This window comes from Rhinolophus sinicus, chromosome 3, assembly GCF_057876585.1.
Source record: "Rhinolophus sinicus isolate RSI-liver-muscle chromosome 3, RSI-T2T, whole genome shotgun sequence".
Classification (NCBI taxonomy): Eukaryota; Metazoa; Chordata; class Mammalia; order Chiroptera; family Rhinolophidae; genus Rhinolophus; species Rhinolophus sinicus.
The window spans coordinates 193,071,301-193,093,530 of record NC_142503.1 but is presented as its reverse complement, the minus strand read 5'-3'; the positions used below and the strand labels follow the sequence as shown (position 1 = coordinate 193,093,530).

The 22,230-nt window shown below is 51.0% G+C and overlaps 2 protein-coding genes and 1 long non-coding RNA gene across 6 annotated transcripts in view; 1 reads left to right on the top strand and 2 right to left on the bottom strand.

Annotated features, from left to right (window-relative positions):
• Positions 1–994: 994 nt before the first annotated feature.
• On the bottom strand, positions 995–11,951 carry LOC109454793 (uncharacterized). 2 transcript variants are annotated; one of them, XM_019745783.3, is made up of 6 exons: positions 11,733–11,951; positions 6,203–6,356; positions 3,523–3,669; positions 2,709–2,738; positions 1,686–1,847; positions 995–1,212 (listed from the first exon to the last, which is right to left on the bottom strand). In XM_019745783.3, the coding sequence occupies exons 2-6, from the start codon at positions 6,318–6,320 to the stop codon at positions 1,136–1,138; spliced, it is 534 nt and encodes a 177-aa protein (XP_019601342.1). In that variant the 5' UTR covers positions 6,321–6,356; positions 11,733–11,951; the 3' UTR covers positions 995–1,135. The 2 variants fall into 2 exon arrangements, with proteins under 2 accessions (XP_019601342.1, XP_019601333.1); XM_019745774.3 differs by lacking the exon at positions 11,733–11,951 and adding an exon at positions 7,075–7,229.
• Positions 9,065–16,779, top strand: LOC148758710 (uncharacterized). Its single transcript, XR_016020933.1, has 3 exons — positions 9,065–9,204; positions 9,766–9,907; positions 16,646–16,779. It is a non-coding gene; the product is annotated as an uncharacterized LOC148758710 (long non-coding RNA).
• The window catches only part of LOC109454771 (interferon alpha-inducible protein 27-like protein 2), an 11,329-nt gene continuing 3,850 nt past the window's right edge, over positions 14,752–22,230 (bottom strand). For all 3 annotated transcript variants that reach the window (XM_074327001.2, XM_019745749.3, XM_019745739.3), the window contains exons 6-8: positions 16,264–16,293; positions 15,517–15,678; positions 14,752–15,002 (exon numbers count right to left, since the gene is read on the bottom strand). In XM_074327001.2, coding sequence (XP_074183102.2) covers positions 14,773–15,002; positions 15,517–15,678; positions 16,264–16,293 — 422 coding nt within the window. In that variant the 3' untranslated portion in view covers positions 14,752–14,772. The remainder of the gene's footprint in view (positions 15,003–15,516; positions 15,679–16,263; positions 16,294–22,230) is intronic.

The following is a 22,230-nucleotide window of genomic DNA, read 5'->3' as shown; positions in this document are numbered from 1 at the left end:
CTGCTGGCAGCACCTAGGACACGGTACACAGGAGTGTAAGTTCTGTGATTGGGTCATTGTCATGTTGAAAACCCTTCATTGTCTCTCCAAAACCCTCAGGATAAAGTCCAAGCTCCCCTTTCCCAACAGGCCTGCTATGGCCCCCCACCTTCAACCCTCCCCCATTCCTCCCACCCCCAAATTCGAACACCCCCCGCCCCAGATGATGGTGTTAGAAGGTGGGAGCTTTGGGAATTGCTTAGATCATGAGGGCAGAGCCTTCATGACTGACGTTAATGCCCTTTTAAAGAGATCCCAGAGAGCTCTCTTTCCCCTCCTGCCATGTGAGGGAAGACACAGCCAAAAGATGGCTATCCAGGAAGCAGGCCCTCACCAGACACCTCATTTGCCAGTGCCTTGATCTTTGACTTCCCAGCTTCCACAACTGGGAGAAATAAACTTCTGTTGTTTGTAAACCACCCAATCTTGGCAATTTTTGTTATAGCAGCTGAATTGGACTAAGACACTGCTGTTACACGCCTTCCTCTGGGCAGGGCAGGGCAAGGAGGGGAGGGCAGGAGGGGAGGCCAGGGCTGGGGCAGTGACATGGCAGAGCCTGTGCCAGGCCACTCAGGAAATAGCCAGGATATGTAGAGGCTGGAGTGGGGTGAGTGTGCCAGTGAGGCTCCAGCTTTGAGGTAAGTGACTCCAAAAACGATGCCCTCCTGCCCTTTTCCTGACTCTGCTCAGGAACTCAGCCAACACCCACCCCGGCTGGGATCTTTAAGGTCACTGAGATCAACAACCATTTAGACAGGGTAAGTGCAGGCCCAGAGAGGAGGTCACCTGACCAGGGTCCCATGAGGAGTCAGAAGCTGGGCAGGGGCAGCCTCCGGTCTTCCCATTTAGTCTCCTTCCAGCTACTGTAACCCAACAGCGTGTGGCTCTGTGACCACACGGTTGGAAAGAGAGAGAGCCTTCCCCCACCCCACCTGCGAGCAAGAAGGACGGGATCTAGAAGGGGTTGTAACTCATTTTTATTCTTTCTTTCCTCTGGGGGTGCAGTGTTTGGCACATTGTCACCCCGGGACTGGTCCTCACTGCGTCGGGCTGGTCCCCAGCAGGTCCTCTTCTCAGCAGTGGGAGTGACAGGGAGCTATAACAGGAGGGTCGCAAGGGCAGACCCAGCAGAGCCCAGGATGACATTGGTTGACAGGGAGAGTCCACCCGCTCCTGGGGGAGAAGCAGAGGGTGAGCAGAGAGGGACAGCTCTGTGGGACAGAGCCATGGGGCCAGAGACCCCAGGGCCTCTCCTGAGACCCTGACACCCTCCCACCCCAGGACCCACCTCTGTCTCTCCACACCCCAAGATCTCTGTTTTGGGAGGACTGCTAAAGGCAGCTCCCCAGTGGCATAAACTCCAGGGGTTAAACCGAGAGCTGGAAGCTGCCTCGCTCTCCCGGGAAGAAGGCTGAGCCCCAGGTGGGGTGGAGACGCTCCAAGTAACCCCACCAACCCGCTTTGGGCAGAGTCTACCTGAACGCAGCACACCCCAGGCCAAGATTCCTTCCCTCCCTCAGAGAAACCGAGAGAGAACATGGAGGGTGAGAAAAGGCACAGAGACACTGACGATCCCTGGGAGTAAGATATGGGCTATATCCTCTGAGACTTTCCTCGCCCTGCACAACAAGCCCTGGGACACTTACCCACGGACTGCAGAGTAGCCACCAGGCTGCCGGCGGCAACCCCGCCCCCGTTGGCAATGGCGGCGGCTGACATCATCTTGGCCGCTATGGAGGAGGCTGCAATTCCTGCTCCAGTGAAGCCCATGGTGCCCAGGACCACGGGCACAGCGCCCACGGCCACGGCTGTCAGGGGAGAGGTGCTGGGTCAAGGGGACGACTTAGGGGAATGGACCTCCCCCACACATACACACACAGTGCGTCAAGCTTGGGGGACTTTAGGGGGTTGAAGAGGGTGAGCTCTGAACCTGAGACTACTAGGCATGGCTAGCAGTCACAGGACAAGGGGAGCACAACTTAGTGGGGAAAGCAGAGGGAAGGGCTGTGGGATCGCTGGGGAAAAGGCTCTGGCCTGGGTCTGGTCTGCAGCACGACCTTCCTTGGGAAAGTCCTTTGTCCTCTGGGACTTTTCCTGCATCACTAAGACACTGGAACTAGGGCATGACTTGCAAACATCTTATCTTTGCTGAGGAAGTCTTTAATGCAATCAATCGTACTTACCCACGGGACTAGTATAAGCAAGGAGCACATTCTGAGCTCTACTCAAATCCCAACTCTGGAGCTCCATGCCATCACCACAGAGCAGTCAGGAGCCACTAGACCCAGGCTCACTGAGCAGATGGCATCTCCTCAATATACCCCTATGTTCCAACTCTGTGCATGTCTCAGCCTGTGTAACCCTCATGCTAACCCTGAATGGGCAGCATTGGCCCATTTTTCAGGGGAGGAAATGGGAGCTCAGAGTTCAAGGACATGTCCAAGGTCACACAGCCAAGGCTCTGCAAAGAGGAGAAAGGACCCCTGCCAGGGCTGCCTCCACAGTGGAGTTTCCATGACACTCCTCGTTTCAAGCGCGCTCTTTCTTGTTTCCAGGTCCTTGCTTCCTGCTCACCTCCACCATTCCATCTCCTTCCCTGCCATCTGTGTGAGGCCTGGGGCAAACCAGGGGCAGATGGGGACTTGAGTCCCTTCCCTAAAGAGACTCACCTCCTCCGATCACAGCTACAGCAGTCTTGGCTGGAAACCAAAAGAACATTCCGTGAGTGGATCCACACTGGCCTCCCTCTACTCCCTGAGCCAATGGCCCACCTATGGGGAAGGGGCTGCCCCAAGGCGGGAAACACAGGAAGGAATGGCGCCTGACACTCTCTAGGCCCCACCCCATGGCTTCACTCTGAGAAGTGGGATTTCCCAAGAAGGACCCCACGCCCCGAGCTTGGTAAGGATTGCTGCAGAGGCAAAGGAACTGTCCTGAATGGCTGTGCAAGCCCTGGCCTAGAGCTATCTGGAGACGGGGTTGGAGGTTCTTCTTCCCCAAAATTCAATCATCATTTGCAGGTTTCTGTTTTATCTGTCTGCTGATTGGTTGGTTGGTTGGGGGGTTGTGGGGAGATCAGAAGTTATCTTTTTCTTTCTCTCTGTGTTCCAATCCAGGTTTGGTCAAACTGAAAACAAACAAAGCCTTACAGGTGTGGGAGGAAGGCAAGCCACTACAGCACCCTTTCTCCGTGAATGCGAGAGCCTTGGTGAAGTAACTTAGGGCACAGTGGTTTGATTGGGGCAGGGAGAGGAGAACGGGATGGGGGTCATGCTCTCTGAGCCAGGATGTTAGTTTGTCTGAAAATAGGGTCAATGTTTGTTTAGTGGGGCATTGTATGACTTTCTCCTATTGTCCCGAAAAAACTGCATACAGCAATGAATCCTCATGTAGAGAGAATGTGTTACATTTGCACGACCTGGCTGAAGTCAGGCAAGGACTACTGAATGCCTAAAGGGGTGTTTGAGGCCCAAGGCCAGTTACCTCCAAGTGGGGAAGCAGTCAAGGCCTCAGCAGGGGATTCTAGTAGGTAGGAGACATCCAGTGTCCCCAGTAGGTAGGAGACATCCGGTATCCCCAGCAAGGATCCCATGGTAGACACAGCTGAGCCCAGGGCAGCACTGGATGGCACTGAGCAAAGGTCAGAGGTCGGGCAGTGGTCAGAGGCCCCGTTCCCTTCCCCCATTCCACACTATGCTGCCTGTGCTGGTGGAGGTTGGAGGACCCCTGGGAGTCCACCCAAAGGAGAGAAGGTGGTGTATGCACATACAATCACTTTGAAGCAGGTGGCAGCAAGGATTAGGTGCTCACCTAGCAACACTGATGAATCTTAGAAACATAGTTCTTTGTGCAGAAAAGAAATCGCAATAGAATGAGCTATACAACACACTATTCTGTATGTAAATCAAAACACATGCAAACAAAAAACCCCATTTTGCAAAAATGTATATGACAAACAGATACCCATTAAACATATTAGAAAGGCTGACTGTGAGGGAGGGGGAATGGGGGCAAAAGGGAAGATACACAGCAATAATAAATAAATAAAACTGGAAAGGGGGCTCGCATGAACTGACAAAGAAAATGGGCCCAAACTGACGATTTTTGTTCAACACTCTGGATCTGAGATCCAACATTACAAACTGCTAGGAAAGGCTGGTTGTGTTACCGGGAACAACAACCGTCCTCGCTTCTTGTCTTCTTGAAAGAAAGAATTGGGTCAAGAGACAGGAGACAAGCAGACAGTAGACAGCAAAGTTTATTCGCAAAGCAAGTACGCTCCGCGCACGGAGTGGGTTGACCCGAGGGTGGGTAGCACCCTGGCCTTATATCCCGTAGATTGGGCTACCCTCCTCCTCGTCCCCTTTTCCTGTTTCTCTCCTCATTCTGCAGGTCTCCTCATCCCAGTGTGCTTGCACCAGCCCAAGGCTCTGTTCTGGCTGCTCGCATCAGTGGGTTTGTAACGGGATTTTGATGACGCCACTGGGTTACCTGTGGGGGCCTCCGAGTTCCTCCTCCTCCTGTTCTTATCTACCTTCCTTCCTACTTGATCAGTTGGATCCGTAGGTAAAAACAAAGGAGGTGAGTTCTGGTGGTGAATCCAGGGGAAATGAGAGCCAGGAGAGCAGGACCCAGCCTCAGGTCCCCTCAGGCTGGGTGGGAGGAGACCCGGGCCCAGTGGGGAGGGGGCCCAGACCCCCTGAGCCCCTGGCCAGGTCCTGCTTCCCTCTGGTACGCACTTGTCATATAAGGGTGTGGGGACAGAACCAGGAGAGCAGTTTCCAGGCTCTCGGCCTCACGTAGAAAGGTGCTGGCTCAGGTAGTAAATGGCCATCAACTGTGATTGGATGGTCATCAGCTGTGGCTAGTTGGCCGTCAGCTGTAACCAGTGAGCCATTGGCCACTAATATAACTACCGTAGCTATGCTAGCACCAAGAAGATGGTGGTTTGCAAGCGCAGGTTGCAGTTAGCAAGGGAGTCGAGAGTTGAGTCGAGTGGAGTCGGTCAGTTGGCAGGCAGAAAAGCGGACAGCAGTTCGCAAGTCGTGTGAACCCAGCCTCCAGTGAGACTATAGTGGTATGACTCCCCTACCTATGGCTCCGTGGATGTTCCTTTTTGGCCTAGCCACATCCTGCGTTCTTATGTGGGGAGCGGGAGTAGAGACCCTGCAGGCCTCCTCACAGGACACATGGCACAGTGAGCAGGGTCTCCCGCATGACAAAGGGTGATGCTGTTTTTTCTATTTTGAGATGGAAACCTCTAGTGTAATTTGATTTAGCAGTGTAGTTTAGCTTGCAACTTTTTAAAAGTTTGTGGGGACAGAGCCCCAGAAAGCAGTTTCCAGGCTCTCGGCCTCATATGGAGGGGTGCTGGCTCGGGTGGTAGATGGCAGTCAGCTGTGGCTAGTTGGCTGTCAGCTGTAACCAGTGAGCCATTGGCCACAATATAACTGTTGTGGCTACGGAGGGAAGGAGAGCAGAGTTGAGGAGAATGGAGGAGAGTCATCGGTCGGTTGGCAGAAAAGCGGACAGCAGGTCGCACATCATGTGAACCCAGCCTCCAGTGAGACCACAGTGGTATGACTCCCCTACCTATGGCTCCGTGGGTGTTCCTTTTGGGCCTGGCCACATCCTGCATTCTTATGTGGGGAGCGGGAGCAGAGACCCTGCATGACACTCCACATGACAAAGGTTTTTTTTTCTTTGCTTTGCTTCCCTTTCCTCCTACCAAACCTTAATGATTCCATTTACTACATATTTACTATGTACGTCAGCTTCAGCATGTTTACTCCAGACCAGTTTCAATGACTGTTTACACCCGGCCAAGACCCTCCACCCCCCCTCCCCTTTTCCTTTGTTCTGCCTCTTCTTACAGGTTCTGCCTATAAAACCTTTCGGCCATGCTGGGGGTCCGCCATTCTCCCAGAATGCTGGCATTTTGAATGCACCTGCTTTTCTTTCCACCAACCTCTTCTCTCGAGTTTTGGCTTCCGTGGACCTTTAACATAATAATACTCAGAGAGAGAGCCGGGAGCACAAGGCACTGGAGAGAGGCTGCAGGTGATGCCACCCTGTCCCTCCCCACAGGTCCCTGAGGAGGACCCTGTGCCTTCCCTCCTCAGCCACCTTCTCGTTCTCCACCAGCCCTCCCAGGAACACTCACCCACAGACACAGACGACAGTCCAGTCATGACACTGCCGGAGACCGCCCCGCTAGCGCTGGCCGCCACGCTCACTGCTGAAATTATCTTGGTGACGCTAGAGGCTAAGATGGCTTCCATGGTGCACAGAGTAACAAACACTCAACAAAGACAAATCTGCAGGAAGAGTAAAGTTTTGTTGGGTGAGGGGACACCAGACCTGGGGGAATAGAGAGGCTCCTCTGAGCTTGTGGAGGCAGCAGGCCTGGAAAGGGTCCAAGTGTGGTGTTGGGGTTATGAAAGGACTTGTGTTAGCAGATGTGGGTTGCTTTCTTCCTTCTGAAAACGCCAGCACCATCTCCTTAGATATTTCAGGAACTTCCTTAAATCTCCATGGAAATTTAAAGGAAACCAGAACCAATTCTGTTTTTAAGGCATATACCATGGCCAGGTTGCTCTGGGTTCCTGCTCTTACACAATCTCCCTATAACACAGTGAGAAAGATGAGATTACTATCCTCATTTTATAAATTAGGCAACACTGTCTGGCACAGAGACCGTGAGTGATTCACCCAGGGTCGCAAGGCTTTGTGTGTCAAAGTGACCCAACCCAGATCCAGCTGCTTCCAAAGCTTGGGCTTGGAATGGCTCTGATCTGGTTCGTCCTAGACCTCTTCCCCTTGCCTATCTCACCCCACCCAGGCATGGACAAGGCTCGCTGTCCCAGAGTCCCAGAGCCTAGGGATAAGTCCCTTTGGACCCAAGACTAATCTTATCTGATGGCAGCCCCGCCCCCATGAGAAACAAAGGAACATTCTGCTCCTGGTCTCCCCTCCACTCCCTGAGGTTGGGGGCCCCTGGAAGCAGCAGCCTCTGCCAACCCCTCCAAGACTTACCCAGAGAAGAGAATTTTCTGCAAATACAGAACTGATCCTGGGGACTTGAGTTTTGAAGATTCTGGAAACCAGGCTCTGCTAATTTTGGAGAAGCTCCACCCCAGGACAGCAAGCAGCCAATGAGATAGGTTTCATTTTACAGGAAAATGAAACTACATACAACCTATTGTGTTCCTTTCCCAGTTAAGGAAAAGGAAAAGAATCTAGTTAGAGATGGGATTTGGCAACTGTGGATTAATATAAGATGCAGTCATTTAAGTAGGAGATGGGGCCTGCCCTCTGCATAATAAAGATCATAAGAATCTGATCAGTTATATAACAAAAGGATAAATATTAATTTCTAATGGAGACAAGAAGGTGGTTTGCAGAATAACATTAATCCTTGCAATAGCCAGATGTTCAGAGATTCAAAACATCTATACTGAAGGTCCACCGTGCCAGACAGATCTAGGAACTGTGTCAGAGCAGGGAGCACACAAGGCCACACTATGTGTCCTCATGGAGTTACAAGCTAGTGGGGGAGACAAAATAAATAACTGAGCATATAGCATGTGATTTGAAGGCGAGTACTAAAGCAAAAGGAGGTGCAAGAGTGAGCCAGGCAGAATTATGGGGGAAAGTCGTTCCAGGTAGAAGGAACAGAGATGGCGAAGAGCCCAAGCGTCAGAGGAAGAGGGAGGAGGCCAGTGTGGCTACAGCAGGTGACCAAGGGAGGGGGAGCTGATGTCAGAGGTTAACAGGGAGCCAGACCAGGTGAGGTCTCACCAGCATGCGCAGGACTTGACCTTGTGCGTAAGGCGATGCGAGATCAGAAGCCCCTGCTGGGCCTCGATGCAGTGAGATGACTTGTCAGGTTTACAACGACTGCTGCCTTGAGAGTAGACGGAATAGAAATTTCTCTAATTTAAATTTAATTCAGCATGGCTTGCGTGACAAACATGTTATTTTCGTTCGTTTAAGCTCCATTCTGAGGGCGAGCTGTAGCCTTGTTCAGGAATCCACACACCCAGCTACTTTCAACAGCAGAGAATTTGCTAATTCACACAATGAATGTGTGTGTGTGTGTGTGTGTCTGTGTGTCTGTCTGGTGTCATTGGTCTCAACATCCTAACAATGTTTTGGGTGGAGGAATCCATCTGATTCTGCAGGATGTGGAGGGGGTGGGGTGGGGTTCACAAAGGCCCTGAGGCTTAAATCACTTCTGGATGGAATGACACCTGGCCAGGATGTGGGCATGGTTTTTATCCAGCAAGTCTACAAAATTCCAATAGTAAATTCAAATTCTAAGGCTTCTACCAGTATCTCCTCCCAGCTTAGTCTCAGATGATCACCTCTTATTTCATCAAAAAGTTAGATGTTTGCTGCACCCAGAAAACGTGCCAAGGAAAGAGCTCAGGACGCTGAAGCAGAATACTGGAAGGGAGGGAGACCCAGCTCAGACAATGGGGTGGGGGTAAGGGAATGGGTAAGTTTTCTCTTTCCTGTTCTAAAGAAATAAAGGTGAGAACCAGAAAAAAAAAAAAAAAAAAGTTAGATGCAATCAGAAAAGAATTCTCGTCCCAATGGCAACCCCACCAGCCCCTAGCATCTGGGTCCATAGACTCTGCCTTCCCTCCATCGCTTTGGGTGAGCTATCCCAATTCCTAGGATTCCCTCCCCTCATTCCTTCTCAAAGACTTTGATCTTGCTACTATCCACCCTCTTTCCTGAATTCCCGAGAATGTAGAACTGAGCTTGGCTGTGTTCCTGGAGGTTCTGGCTCGGTGTTTAACGTAGGTCCACCCAGAAAGAAGCACAGCCCCTGCAGGCAGCAAATGAGGTAGGTTTTGTTTTTCCAGGAAACCGAAACTACAGACATTTTCCTCCTCTCTTGCCAGTTAGGAGAAAAAAAAATCTAGTTATTATAGAAATCAGTTTTCTAATCACTTTCTGACCTCAGGCTCTCACCAAGTGCCACTCAATTTCTCTGCTGCCATTACAGCATATTGATGTTTACTTTTTTTTTTTTTTTAGCAGATTGATGACAGAGTCATGTCCACCTGCTCTCCACACTTATTTGCCCATGACTCAGCTCAAGAACTCAAATGTTACAGGTACAAGGAACACAACTTGAGAATCCCTTCCCCACAGGTAACTACTCTCCAGGACTTGTGGTTGATTGTTCCCATGCATGGTTTTGCACTTTTACTAGAAATGAATGCTAAATGCAGAACTCCCCTGGCAGTCACTGAATGTTCATTGGTATTTCATGTGAGGTTCAAAGACAGGGAGCAGTACAATAATATGCCAAGAACCTTCACTTACTAACCTTTGCCCAGAGGGTATGCTAAGAAACTGTAAAACTAGTTTCAAAAGAAGTAGAGGAATTAATCAGGGGGTTGAGATTAGAGAGGAAAGAAAGAGGGAGAAAGAGAGAATGTGAAAGAATTGGTGGGCTGTGCTTTCCCCCAAGTGCCATGGGGGAGAGGAGAAGAGAAGGGCTCTGCCCACCTGGGACCTCAGTGGGACCCCCGTGGAAAGCTTGACATGAGTCCCTCGGAATTTGAGGGAAGTAAGGTAGATGTCTGAGTTGGGCCTATAAAGTCTAAAGGCAGGAAACTGGCTTGCAGGCCTCCCTGGGGCAGGAGGCCGAGAACGCTCTGGGGGTCAGCTGCCCCTTTAGAGCTCACGACTATGTTTCCCATGGGCCAGATGTGGCACCAGGCCAGTGGAGTTGAACTGGTCACCAGCACCATCCGGAGGATCGAGGGAACCCGGAAAGGGTGGATTTCTGGAGAGCAGGGACCAGAACAGAATTGGAGGTGTACAGCCAGGAGAGGCTCTTCTTGTCAAGGTGAGTGAACCCTGCCGATAGGAAACTACAGCCCTCAAAGAAAAAGTGAGCAGTTTGAGTGTTGCCACCAGAGGGCGCCAAAGACAGACTGCAACAGCATCAGTGGTGTGTCTGGTCCAGACTCTTGCCCTGGGGTTGCGTACATTATTTTAATCCTCACAACAACCACATACAAAGGTACTATTATCCTCATTTTACAGATAAGTCATGCAGAGGGTTCTCTGCCGATACCCACTTCACCACTCTGCTATTTACCTGAGTTCTCTGGACGCTTTCTCTTTCCCTGACACCCTTTCTACCCCCTACATCCATCGCCTCTTCCTTATGAGTCTCCACACCTACGCAGGCACGCCTCTTGACTGGCTCCTTTTGACACAGCTCAAGCCCCATTGCCTTCCCCAGCTTCCACACAAACCTCAGAAACGCAGCTTCCTCAGGCCACCCAGCTCCAATAATCCTACGTCCCCCTGTTCACTGTGGGCCCACAACCCTAGATGGGATTCCTCCACGCAGGCAACAGACACTGGTCTCAAAGACCTCACACCCTGCGCCCCTGGGGCTCTAAGAGAGGAACCAAGGAAAGCCAAAGCACCCTCCAGCCCCCCTGTAAAAACTGCACGAGGACAGAGTCTGTCCTGTTAATCCACGTGTCACAGCACTTAGAGCTGGAGTGAACACTCGACAAGTATTTGCTCAATGGATTCCCCTTCCAGCATCTTTCCCAGCGAATTCCAATCCCTCCCTCCTGCAGGCCAGTTACAGGTGCTAGGGGCTGGTCATCACAGGACTGTGACACTCTCTTCCAACAAACCCAAGGGGCATGACCAGCAGCTCTCTTTGGAAGTGGGGTGCTTGTCCCCCACCGTTCTCAGCTTTGAAGTTTAAGTTGAGATTTCTCCAAAATTGGAAATGTTTTTTAACATCCAGCTACACAAGTAAAATAGTAAAATAGGCAAAAGGCTAAATAAAATGTGGTGTGTTCTAACCATGGAACACTAAGCAGTAATTTTTTAAAACTGAAAAAGATTTATAGAAAAAAGGCCAGCTGCACAACAGTATGTATGAGGGAAAACAAAACGATATGAATAACAGGCAGAAGACAGCACTATGTAAAATGTTTCCCATGGAGCTTTCATCTGTCAACAGAACTATCACTTTAAACGGGCCTGGGAAGCTTAACCACTGCACCGTACACCTGAAACTAATATAAAATAATATAGAATGTCAACTATAATTAAATACTGGAGACCCTCTCTGGACCCTGGGCTTGTCCAGGCCTTGGGCACGCTCTCCTTCCAATCTCCAATCAGCCCAGAAGACTGAAACCAAACATCACAGCTCCTCCCTTAGGCCAAAGTGATGGGTTTAGGGGTGAATAGATGACTCCTTTTAAGATATTTACCAGAGGAACATTTACCAGAGGTGTTTGGGAAAGAAGTTTCCTTGCCCTTCAACAGAAAGTTCATGGGAAAATGCTCGTTTGGGCAAGACATGAATAAAAAAGCAGGTAGTCTCCAGTGCCTGCGAACAGCCATCTTTGGCAGCCATAGCATCAAGCTGATACCTCAGGAAGCAGAGAAGGTGTCCTGAGCGGGATGCGTGGCTATCAAAGTAGCAGTCTCACATACATACGTGCCTTCCCACAATGTCAGACTTTATCAGAATAAAGCCATGGATCTAGTCCTACTGACTCGGTTTTACCACGGGCATTAATCAAGTCTCCCTCCAAAGGATGGCCTCCAATAGTCGATGTAGAGCAGTTTTACACAAGAGGGTCATACATGTTTGCAAGCAATAGGGTTAGGCAAGGCAAACAGAGTCTTACAAGAAAGAAGGATGAGAATCCGGTGTTCAGCAAGAGTCCCTACAGCCGGCCGTGCGTAGCTTCGGGCGTCAGGCCGGGCTGGTCAGATGGTCAGGAGGCAGGGCTTCAAGCCTCTGTCTGGGATGAGTGCAGGTGCGGCTGTCAGCTCATCAGTTGCGGCCTGAGCAATGAGCCGTCAGAGGTCGGACTTTATGCTCAAGACAGTGCCGTGCACCCATCAGCAGTTTGATAAAGCCGTGCAGATGGTCACGCTCCACCCTGTGTCTGGAGTTGTCTGGTTAGGGCGTGCACTGAGTACGCCTTTCCCAGGATGCTCTGGCATGGCTGTCTCTTTGTGACTGACACAGCTATCAGAATTGTTAGAGTCCATTGTGTGTTCATAATTATATACAGGAGGGATAGAACAAAACAGGTCTTTGTACCAGTGTTGAGCTGCTGAATCAAACCTCGTCTGAAGCCTCCTTACCTTTGCACATTTCAGTTCTATAAGCCAATAAAGTCCCTTGAACTCCGAGCCAGTTGTAATCAAGTTTCTATTACTTATAATTATATAATCTTAAATAAAACAGCACCTCCTCCAGGAAGCATTCCCAGATAGCTACAATTAGAATTAACCTCTATGCTTCTCTGTCCTCCATGCCATTTAGCTTGATCCTCTCAATATGGTGCACACATTGTGCTGTTATCAATTAGCTATTGATGAGTAACAAACAACTGCAAATTTTAGTTACTTAAAAAATATTTAAATCATAATTCAGTGGGTCAGCAACTTAGGCAGGTGGTTCTTTTGGTCTCAGCTGGGCTCCCTCATATATCCAGTCAGCTGTGGGCTGGCTTTTCAGATCTTAGCTGGGCTTCTTCACATGTCTGGGGCCTTGTCTGGAATAAATGGGCTGACTGCGTTTGGTGTGTGTGTGTTTTACTGTCCCCCAACAGGCTAGCCCAGATTCAAAGGGAGGGCAAAGAAACTCCACTTCTTGGTGAGACGAGCTGTACAGATGTATTGAAAGGACAGCGATGCAGAAGCAGAATGCGGTCGTTTCTGTAACTGATAACATGAACCTTATCACGGTTAGCTGTGTGCTGGCCTGCCTGCCCTCCCCCCATCATTGCACACCGTGGGCAGGGAGGAACCCTTCTGATCCACTGCAGCCATGGGGCCCAGGATAGAGCCCTTGACGCCAACTGGGAACTGTACAAGTGAGCTGAGGCAGCACCCGAGAGCGAGCCTTGTGTGGGAAGCCAGTAAAGGAAGCACAGATGTGAAGGCCAGGGTGGGGACCTGTGTTGAAGTCCTGGAGCCAATAGTTTGAGGCCTGAGACTCCAATCTAAGGTGGGAAAGGCCTTCCAGAAGCTGGGCGTGGATTATCTGCGTGGCAGGAAGGTGGCAGGTGCCAGGTCAGTGTGCACAGAACACCTGCCACCTAACAGAGGACTGACACACAGTGGGCCTCTGGAAGTGAGGGGTCTGCAGTGGCTTGCCTGTCGGGAACCCTACCAGGGAGTATGGATGAAAAGAAGGGGTTCTATGGAGGGTAACTTCAGAGTGACCTGATCATACGTTCCTAACTGGGCAGGTCACGATAGGTAGTCCCGCCCCAGGTACATAACTTTTAGTGAAAGGTTTATTTTTGCCTTAAGCGAGCCCTGTCCATTGCTTGTGTATAAGGACCTGGCCCACAGGCAGATGAGCTGCCAGTCAGTGTGTCCTGGCTCCAGGGGGATGCTGCGTGTCACACAGCCCGTTCTGCACGCTGCTTGTCACACAGCCCGTTCTGCACGCTGCTTGTCACACAGCCCGATCTGCACGCTGCTTGTCACACAGCCCGTTCTGCACGCTGCGTGTCACACAGCCCGTTCTGCACGCTGCTTGTCACACAGCCCGTTCTGCACGCTGCTTGTCACACAGCCCGTTCTGCACGCTGCTTGTCACACAGCCCGTTCTGTACGCTGCTTGTCACACAGCCCATTCTGTCAAGGTCTCCTGGCTTCTTGGGACGCTGCGCACATGGGAGCAGGCCTGCAGGGCCTGCCAGATGCTTTCCCCCACAAAACGCTCTGTTTAGTTGTATCTATATAATCCATATACTCATGCTTCTCTGCCTGCGTGCGGATCAGTATGCCTCGGCCAGCAGCCACACTCGCCCTGGTCAGTAAGCCTCAACGAACCTACGTCTTGCACTCAGCCAGCTGGTGTGTTCTTTGGGCTTGCAGCTTTTTTGGGCACAAATCTCGGAACAACTCAAGCTTAGTCCAAACACTGTGCAACTATGTTAGCAAACCTCTGAAATAACCACCCTCCAAAGAGCAAACGATGCTGTTAACGATCCTGTAGTCCGGTCCCCGCTTTGCTTCCTCCCAGCTCCGTGTCATCTTCCTTACGTTCCCTCCTTCACTCCAAAGGCACAACAGCTGCAAAACCGATACTCCCCGAGCATTTCTGATCTTGTTCCCTGGCATAGGTCATCAGTTTGGCCCCGATACACTCTTGTAAGAATTCTCTACAGGTTTGGACATTTCTTACGTAGACAGGAAGGAGGCCGAGCTATCATCCTTGCAGGCTCTGGTCACTCCCTCCCGGGGGCTGAGGACCCTGGGCTGTGGACATACAGGGACAGAGCTCTCCATTGACCCAGAGAGCCCCAGGGTCCCCAGGCCAGGGAGACACAGTGCTGCTGCACTTCTAGAGTCATGACACAGCCAGACCCTGAGTCTTGGGTAGAGGGGGGCGGGTCAGCAATGCCTGAGAGAGAGCTTGGTAGCTGACGGTCAAAGGCTCAGTGACCCCAGAGCCAAGCCGTCCGTTACACCGGCCCTGACTGATATTTTCGAAGACACTTGGTCCAAGTTCCCATCCAAAGAGCAGCAAACAGGCTCAAAGGGAGACATGACCTCCTCAGGGTCCCGAGTGACAGGAGTGGGAACAGACCTGGGTCCAGTCACGGGGGATACCCCCTGCTCCTCCCTCTGGAGTTCCCGCTCCCTCCCCACCACTAGAATGCAGTGCCGCCACTAGGGGAAGGTCAGAGTATCTCATCTTTATTTCTTATCCTTCTCTGAACAATTTGGGGAGGCAGGGGGCTTGTCATTTGGGGGACTGTCATCCTGAGGCCCTGGAGAGTCACCTCCAACGTGGGGGCCCCTCTCTGCTTCAGTACTGGGTCCAGGGGGAGGAGAGGAAGAGGTTGCTTTTGATCCCAGCCAGCCTCCAAAAGAAAAGCCAGTCAAGCCCAGGAGGATGTTGGATGACGCGGAGAGTCCAGCCGCCCCTGAGGGAGAAGAGAAGGTGAGGGCACAAAGGGACAGGCAGCCTCAGCAGCTCCTGGCAAGGGTGTGGGCTCACAGACCCCAGGGACCCTCAGGAGGTCGGTGACCCCAACATCCTCCTCCTGCTCCCCACTCTACTTCCTAAAACCCTAGGATCTCTGCTTTGGGAAGGGGCTGCCCAGAGACAAGACAGGAACTCTGGTGGTGAATCCACCAGTGACAGACAGGGCAGACCCTGTGAGAAATGGCAGGCTGCCTCACCTTCCACAGGCTGAGGCTGGGGCCCAGAGCGAGGAGGGGACCTGCCCAGGTTTTATAGGGTTGACTGGGAATGCAGACCTCCTGGTCCCCCCTTTGGACCCACCATTCCCGCTCCCAACCAGAAGAGGGGACAGTGAGGGAGGTGCTGAGACAACAGAAATGGAGGGAGTAGACAGACCCTCCCTCAGGCTTAGCCTCTGGGCTGAATCTGGTCCTAGCCCTGGTGCCCCCCACCCTCCTGCCCAGGACACTTACCCACGGACTGCAGAGTAGCCACCAGGCTGCCGGCGGCAACCCCGCCCCCATTGGCAATGGCGGCGGCTGACATCATCTTGGCCGCTATAGAGGAGGCTGCGATTCCTGTCCCAGTGAAGCCCATGGCTCCCAGCACCACGGGCGCAGCACCCACAGCCACGACTGGGGGGAAAAGGAGCTTGAGGTTGGCCCCATGGGAGGGACTCCCCTAGATCTCCCTGACATCATCCCGGGGAGGAACTGGGGGTCTGCTTTGCTCTTGTGTGAGTCCCAGGGCAGGGACAGGAGCCTGATGTAAAGAAGGCCGTAACTGTGGACACGAGTGAGGAGCCAGGCTCCCAGGACACCTGGGTCCCAGGCCTGTTCGGGCCTGTTTGCTGTGCAGCTGGGAAGCTCACCGTCCTCCCTGGGCCTTGGGTGCCCTTGTGTAAAACAAATTAAGTTGAAACGACCAGTTGTCTTTAAGCTTCCCCTTTGGGCAAGGAAAACAGTCTCTCCAAACACAGGGTCAACAGAAGGTAAGATCAGAGCTGCTCTTTTGAAGAGGGGATGGGGTTCTGTTAATGGCTTTGCTTTGGCCCCTGCACCCTCAGGTTCATCTCAAGCACTCCGCTTCTGCCCCCTGCCTACTCCACTCCCACCCACCCACGTCTTGGGGCTCGAGGGAATTCTGGGCTTGGTCAAGGCCTGTTGCTCTCAGAGGCCCAGGGCAGATGGGGGCTTGAGCTCCTTCCCAGAGAGACTCACCTCCTGTGGTCACGCCTGCAGCAACGATGACTAGAGACAAAAAGAACATGTGTGAGCACACCACACTGGCCCCCGTTACCCACTGCTACCCACAGTGCGAAGGGTGCTCTGGAGCTGGGATCAGAGGAGAGAGTGGCCCCTGCCTGCTTTTCCAGAGCAGTCTGGTTTACTGAGCACGCAGAGGTGGATGGAGAATATCCAGAGCTCTGTGACACGCCAGATGGGGACACGCACCACCTTGAAAAGGCTCCACACTACTCTTTGGAGCCAATACATTTGATGTCATTTTCTCAAAAAAAGAAAAAAATTAAAAAGCAAGACAAACATGCTGTTTTTATTTGCAATGGAATTAATCAAATCGTCTGTTCTCTCCCTCTTTCAGGCAGCAGAGGTTGGAGCGTAAGCCCGCCATCCACCAGGGCTCACCCTACTTGTCACTTTCTGCAGGGAGCACCCCCAATTCCACCATCTGAGGTCACCCTGCCTCCTCTGCGTGCCCTGCCTTGTGGCGGGAGCCCCTTGCAGCACTGGGCGGAGCACATCAGAACCGGACTGAATTGCTCCGAGTTCCTGGGGCTGGCAGGGACACCTGACGGGGGCAGGGAAGGACTGCAGTGTTTGGGCAACTGAGACCAGGAGCTCTGGAGATGTCAGGGCCTGCAGGAGTGAGCTCAGCAGGCTCCCACAAAAAGGCATCTGGGTCCCAGTCAAGGGAGAGAAGGTGTCAAACCAGCCTCCAGCCTCCGGAGCACGCCCAGTCACTTCTTGAAGATAGCAGCTCCTGGCTCATCACCACCTCTCTGCTACTCCTGACCTGCCTTGTTGAGTTCAGTTTCAGCATGAATGATATTTCCAACAAACTGGGCCTTCACTCCCTCACTTCCAAAAATCTGGTCTCTATATCCCACATGGTCATACCCTAGGCCCCTGCACCCACTACAGCAACGACTAGCCACATCTGGCTATTCAAATCTTAATCAATTAAAGTAAGTACAATTAAAAACTCTGCTCCTGAGTCTCACTAGCCACATCTCCAGGGCTCAGCCATCACATGTGGCTAGTGGCCACCACACCGGATGGCACAGAAAATGTGCTCAATGCTGCAGAATGTTCTCATGGACTGTGATGCCCTAGACCTTGTTACTGACAAAAACTGCCCCCTCCCTATTATCCAGCGCCCCTCCCCCAGAGACCCCCACCTCCTCCCTTTATAGATTCGGACTCTAATACAGCCTTGAACAACTCTTCAGTAACATTGTCATTTTCAATATCTGGATTAGTTTTCTGTGGCTGCTGAAACCAATGACTACCAGCTGGGTGTATATTCTCTCATGTTTTAGTTCTGGAGGCCAGAAGTCCAAAATCAAGGTGTTGGCAGGGCCGTGCCCTCTGAAGGCTTTAGGGGAGGGTCCTTCTTTCCCTCTTCCTAGCTTCTGGGGCTGCGTCACCCCAGTCTCTGTCTCCATCTTCACATGGCCTTCTCCCTATGTGTCTCCTCTTCTTCTAAGGACACCAGGCATTTTAGATTAAGGGCTCACCCTACTCCAATGTGACCTCATCTCAATTTACATCTTAATTACATCTACAGTCACATGCACAAGTACTAGGCATTTGGACTGGCATGTATCTCTTTGGGGGGACACAGTATAACCCACAACACTGTCCCTCTTCATCCCGTGTACTCCCTGCCCTCCAGGCCCGTGTAGATTCCACACCCACTCATCACAAGTGCCCTTTGCAGACCCTTCAACTCTCTCCCTTCCTCTTCCTGTCTTGGGCTCAATCCCTCTCTTTACTCCCCAACTTTCTGAGTATCCAGAATTTCCAACTTCTCCCAGATTTTCAAACCTACTGCACCTCCCCACTCTTGTTTCACCAACTTCCTATTTCGCTAAAAAAATAAAGGCAGCCAGAAGCGAGCTTGCCTATGGTCCCTCCACCCCTGCTCCCTCACACCTCCTGCCCGCCTGCTTCTGTGCTGAACAGTGCCTGCTGCTGGCCACCTGTGCACTGGGCCTACCTGCTCTCTGCAACTCAAGGATGTGCTCCTTCCTGCAGGGATCCCCCCTCGCTTCTGCACCATTACCGTCGCCCTCTGTCTTAGACCATTCCCAAGAGGATCCAACCAGACTCCACCATCCCACACCTGGAAAACAAAGGCAGCCCCTCCCTCTGTGCCTTATCTTCCTCCAGGTGCCATCTCGCTTTGATCCGTTCCTTATGGCAAGGCTCCTGCAATAGTGTTCTACATTGAGGGGAAGGCAGTACGGCGCCGCAGTTAGGCACCGGACATACAAGGGAGAAGGACATGCGGAAATGGAGACATTTTCATGGAGGCTGGATTGACGCAGCCACAAACCAGGGAGCATCAAGGACTTCTGGCAGCCACCAGAAGCTGGAAGAGGCATGGGATAGGTTCTCCCCTTGAGCCTTCAGAAGAAACATGGCCCTGTGGACACCTTGATTGATTTTGGATTTCTAGACTCCAGAACTGTGGGAGAATAAATTTCTATCGTTTTAAGCTGCCCAGTTGGTTTACAGCTGGCCTCTGGAACACTTTCCTCACCTGGCCTTCAGGAAATCATCCTTCCTCACTTCCGTTCCGGCCACACTTGCCTCTCCTTCTCGGTCTCCTTTCATCTCCTCTCCCTGATCTCTGATGAAGGCTGATGTGTCCGGGGCTCAGTCCTCAGACCCCTTCTCTGCTTTAGGTCCATTCCTTGGGTAACTTCACCCAACCACGTGGCTTTCAGGACCACCTGTATTCTGACAACTTGCGAATTGATATGTCCAGCCCAGACCTACTCAGCATGTCCACTGGGGTATCTGAGAAGAGCCTCAAACATAACATGTCAAAAGCTGGACTATTATTTCCCTCCCAAAGCTGTTCCTCCAACGGCCATCCAGGCTCAGTGAAACGCAGTCCCATTCTTTCAGCAGCTCCGGACAAGCAGCCAGGAGTCGATTTTTCCCAGTTACCCTCTCTCCACACCAATCTATCAGCAAATCCTACTGTATCACCTTCAGAAATATCCAGTCTGACCATTTTTTATACCTCTGCCTCTGCCATGATGGGCCAAGCCACCCACATGTCTCCCAAAGATTACTGCAATAATGCCCTGCCTCTGCTCTGGCTGCTGAGTTTCCATTCAGCCCAGAGCTGTTCTCTCAGCAGCCAAAACCTAGGAGTCATCCTACACTCCTCTCATTTTATCTCACTCCACATCCAGTCCGTTAGCAATTCCTGCTGATTTCACCTTTCATACGTGTCCAGAATCTGATCACTCCTAATGCCTGCACCATTGCCACCCTAGTCAATTCACCTCTCGCTGTCCACAATCAGGGACATGGACCCCACACAGAATGAGACGTATATGTTGGCTGCTGGGGTACAGGGAGCAGCTATGGTGTTGAAACCCCTCCACGCTCCCCGTGGCCCACAAACACCCACCTCTTTAACGAGGATGAGTGGTCTGGCTTCTGCTTTTCTCCTCAAGCTCACTGCTATGCTTCTGTCCTAGGAAAAGAATAGAAGCCATTCCCTGCCCCTTGGTATGCCAAATTGAGGCAGATTTCCAGGACTCTGCCACCTGACATATCCTCCAGGAAACTGCCCTGACCACCTATTCCCAGTCTCCCTCAGCCACCTCCATCTATAGACGCAAGTGTGAGTCTGCTACACTCCTTTTCTGCCACAGACTCTCCCACAAGGCAAGGTCATTCTCCGTCTCCTCTGCTGGATTTTGAGCTAAGGTCAAGGGCCAAGCCTCAGTCACTGCTGCCTACCCCAGTGCCAGGCACAGGCCTATGAGCAAGAAGGTGCTGAGTATTTCAGAGAAAGAAGTATGGATCAAGAGTACACCTTGGGGGGTGGGGGGTGGGAGATGAAGGTAAGGGGGATCGAATATATGGTGATGGAAGGAGAACTGACTCTGGGTGATGAACACACAATGGGATTTATAGATGATGTAATACAGAGTTGTACACCTGAAATCTATGTAATTTTACTAACAATTGTCACCCCAATAAATTTAATTAAAAAAAAAAAAAAAAAAGAGTACACCTTTGTGCATTAAGGGACCAGCTATGATCTGAAATTTTGTGTTCCCAAAATGTGTATGTTGAAACCTAATGCCCAAGATGATGGTGTTAGAAGTGGGGCCTTTGGGAGGCGATTAGCTCATGAGGACATAGCCCTCATGATAGGGATTAGTGCCCTTATAAAAGAGGCCCCAGAGAGCCCCCCTCGTTCCTTCCACCACGTGAGGTTCCAGAGCAAAGATGGCTATTAGAAAACAGGCTCTTTCACCAGACACTAATCTGCCTGTGTCTTGATCGTAGCCTTCCCACCCTCCAGAATTGTGAAAACTAAATTTCTGCTGTTTATTAGCCACCAGTCTATGGCATTTTGTTATAGCAGCCCAAACGGACTAGGAGAGGAGACAATCAACAGAGTGGAAAGGCAATCTACAGAATGGGAGAAAATATTTGCAAATCATATATCTGATAAGGGTTAATAATCAGAATATATAACAAATTCCTACCACAAAATACTCAAGTAACTCAATTTAAAAATGGGCAAAGAGACCAAAGAATGAAGAAAACACAAACAAAAACCCAGAAAACAACAAATAAAAAAAAGAAAGAAAAATGGGCAAAGAATTCAAATAGACATTTCGTCAAAGAAGATATACAAATGGCCAATAAACATGAAAAGATGCTCAAAATCCCTAATCATTAGGGAAAAACTGTTGCGGAAAAATGACAAGGACCGAGAGACTCAAGCGGCATGCAGAGATCAGGGAGAACACAGCTTTATTACGCTGGTGGGCTCAGTGGGATTGTTCCCAAAGAACTGAGCACTAACTGGGGTCAGGCGCTTTGTTTTATTGGGTTAGGCCTCCGAGTTGGGGGGGGAATCTGGCCAGGGTGCCGGGGAGGTCCGTCCCTAGCAGCTGTGATGGCTCAACATTGTTTTGACGGGGAGGCCTCTAACCATAGTGCCCGCGGGAGACATCTCCGATAAGAGGATGGAGGGAGACATCTCCGATAAGGGGATGGAGGGAGGCAGCTCCGATAAGGGGATGGAGGGAGGCAGCTCCGATAAGGGGATGGAGGGAGGCAGCTCCGATAAGGGGATGGAGGGAGGCAGCTCCGATAAGGGGATGGAGGGAGACAGCTCCGATAAGGGGATGGAGGGAGGCAGCTCCGATAAGGGGACAGAGCTCTTGGGGGGGGGCTTGCCGGGGGAAAAAACCGTCCCGACAAAACAAATCAAAATCACAATGAGGCATCATTTCATGCACATTAGTACGGCTACTATTGAAAAAAAAACAGATAATAACAAGTGTTGGCTAGGATGTGGAAAAATCGGAACTCTTATGCACTAATGGTGGGAATATAAAATGATGCAGCAGCATGGAAAACAGTATAGCAGTTCCTCAAAAAATTAAAAATAGAATACTGTATATCCAGCAAACCCACTTCTGGGTATATTCCCAAAGGAATTGAAAGCAGGGTCTTAAAGCAATACCTACACCCCCACCCCCACCCCCCAGTTCGTAGCAGCATTATTCATAATAGCCAAGAGGTAGAAGCAAATCAAGGGTCCAAAGACGGATGAACGGATAAACAAGATGTGGTATCTACATACAATGGACTATTATTCAGTCTTAAAAAGGAAGAAAATTCTGAACCTTGGAGACATTATGCTAAGTGAAATAAACCAGTCACAAAAAGATAAATGCTGTAAGATTCCACTGTGGAGGATTCCACTGTGGAGGAATAAAAGGGATTCCATGGAAAAAAATCTCATGGGTGACCTGATCGATCATACATTCCTAACTGGGCAGGTCATGGTGGGTAGTCACACCCCAGGCATATAACTTTTTAGTAAACGGCTTATTTTTGTCTTAAGCAAGTCCTGTTCATTGTTTCTATGCATCTAGGTTAACAGACCTTTGAAAT

Bases quoted from the DNA above. Each gene is read 5' to 3' on its own strand.
- LOC109454793 (XM_019745783.3), bottom strand. From the start codon at position 6,320: ATGGAAGCCATCTTAGCCTCTAGCGTCACCAAGATAATTTCAGCAGTG. The intron at 2,739-3,522 runs GTAACTGGCCTT...TTTGGTTTCCAG, and splicing joins GACTGCTTCCCCACTTGGAG to CCAAGACTGCTGTAGCTGTG. The intron at 1,213-1,685 runs GTAAGTGTCCCA...CTTCTCCCCCAG, and splicing joins GGCTACTCTGCAGTCCGTGG to GAGCGGGTGGACTCTCCCTG.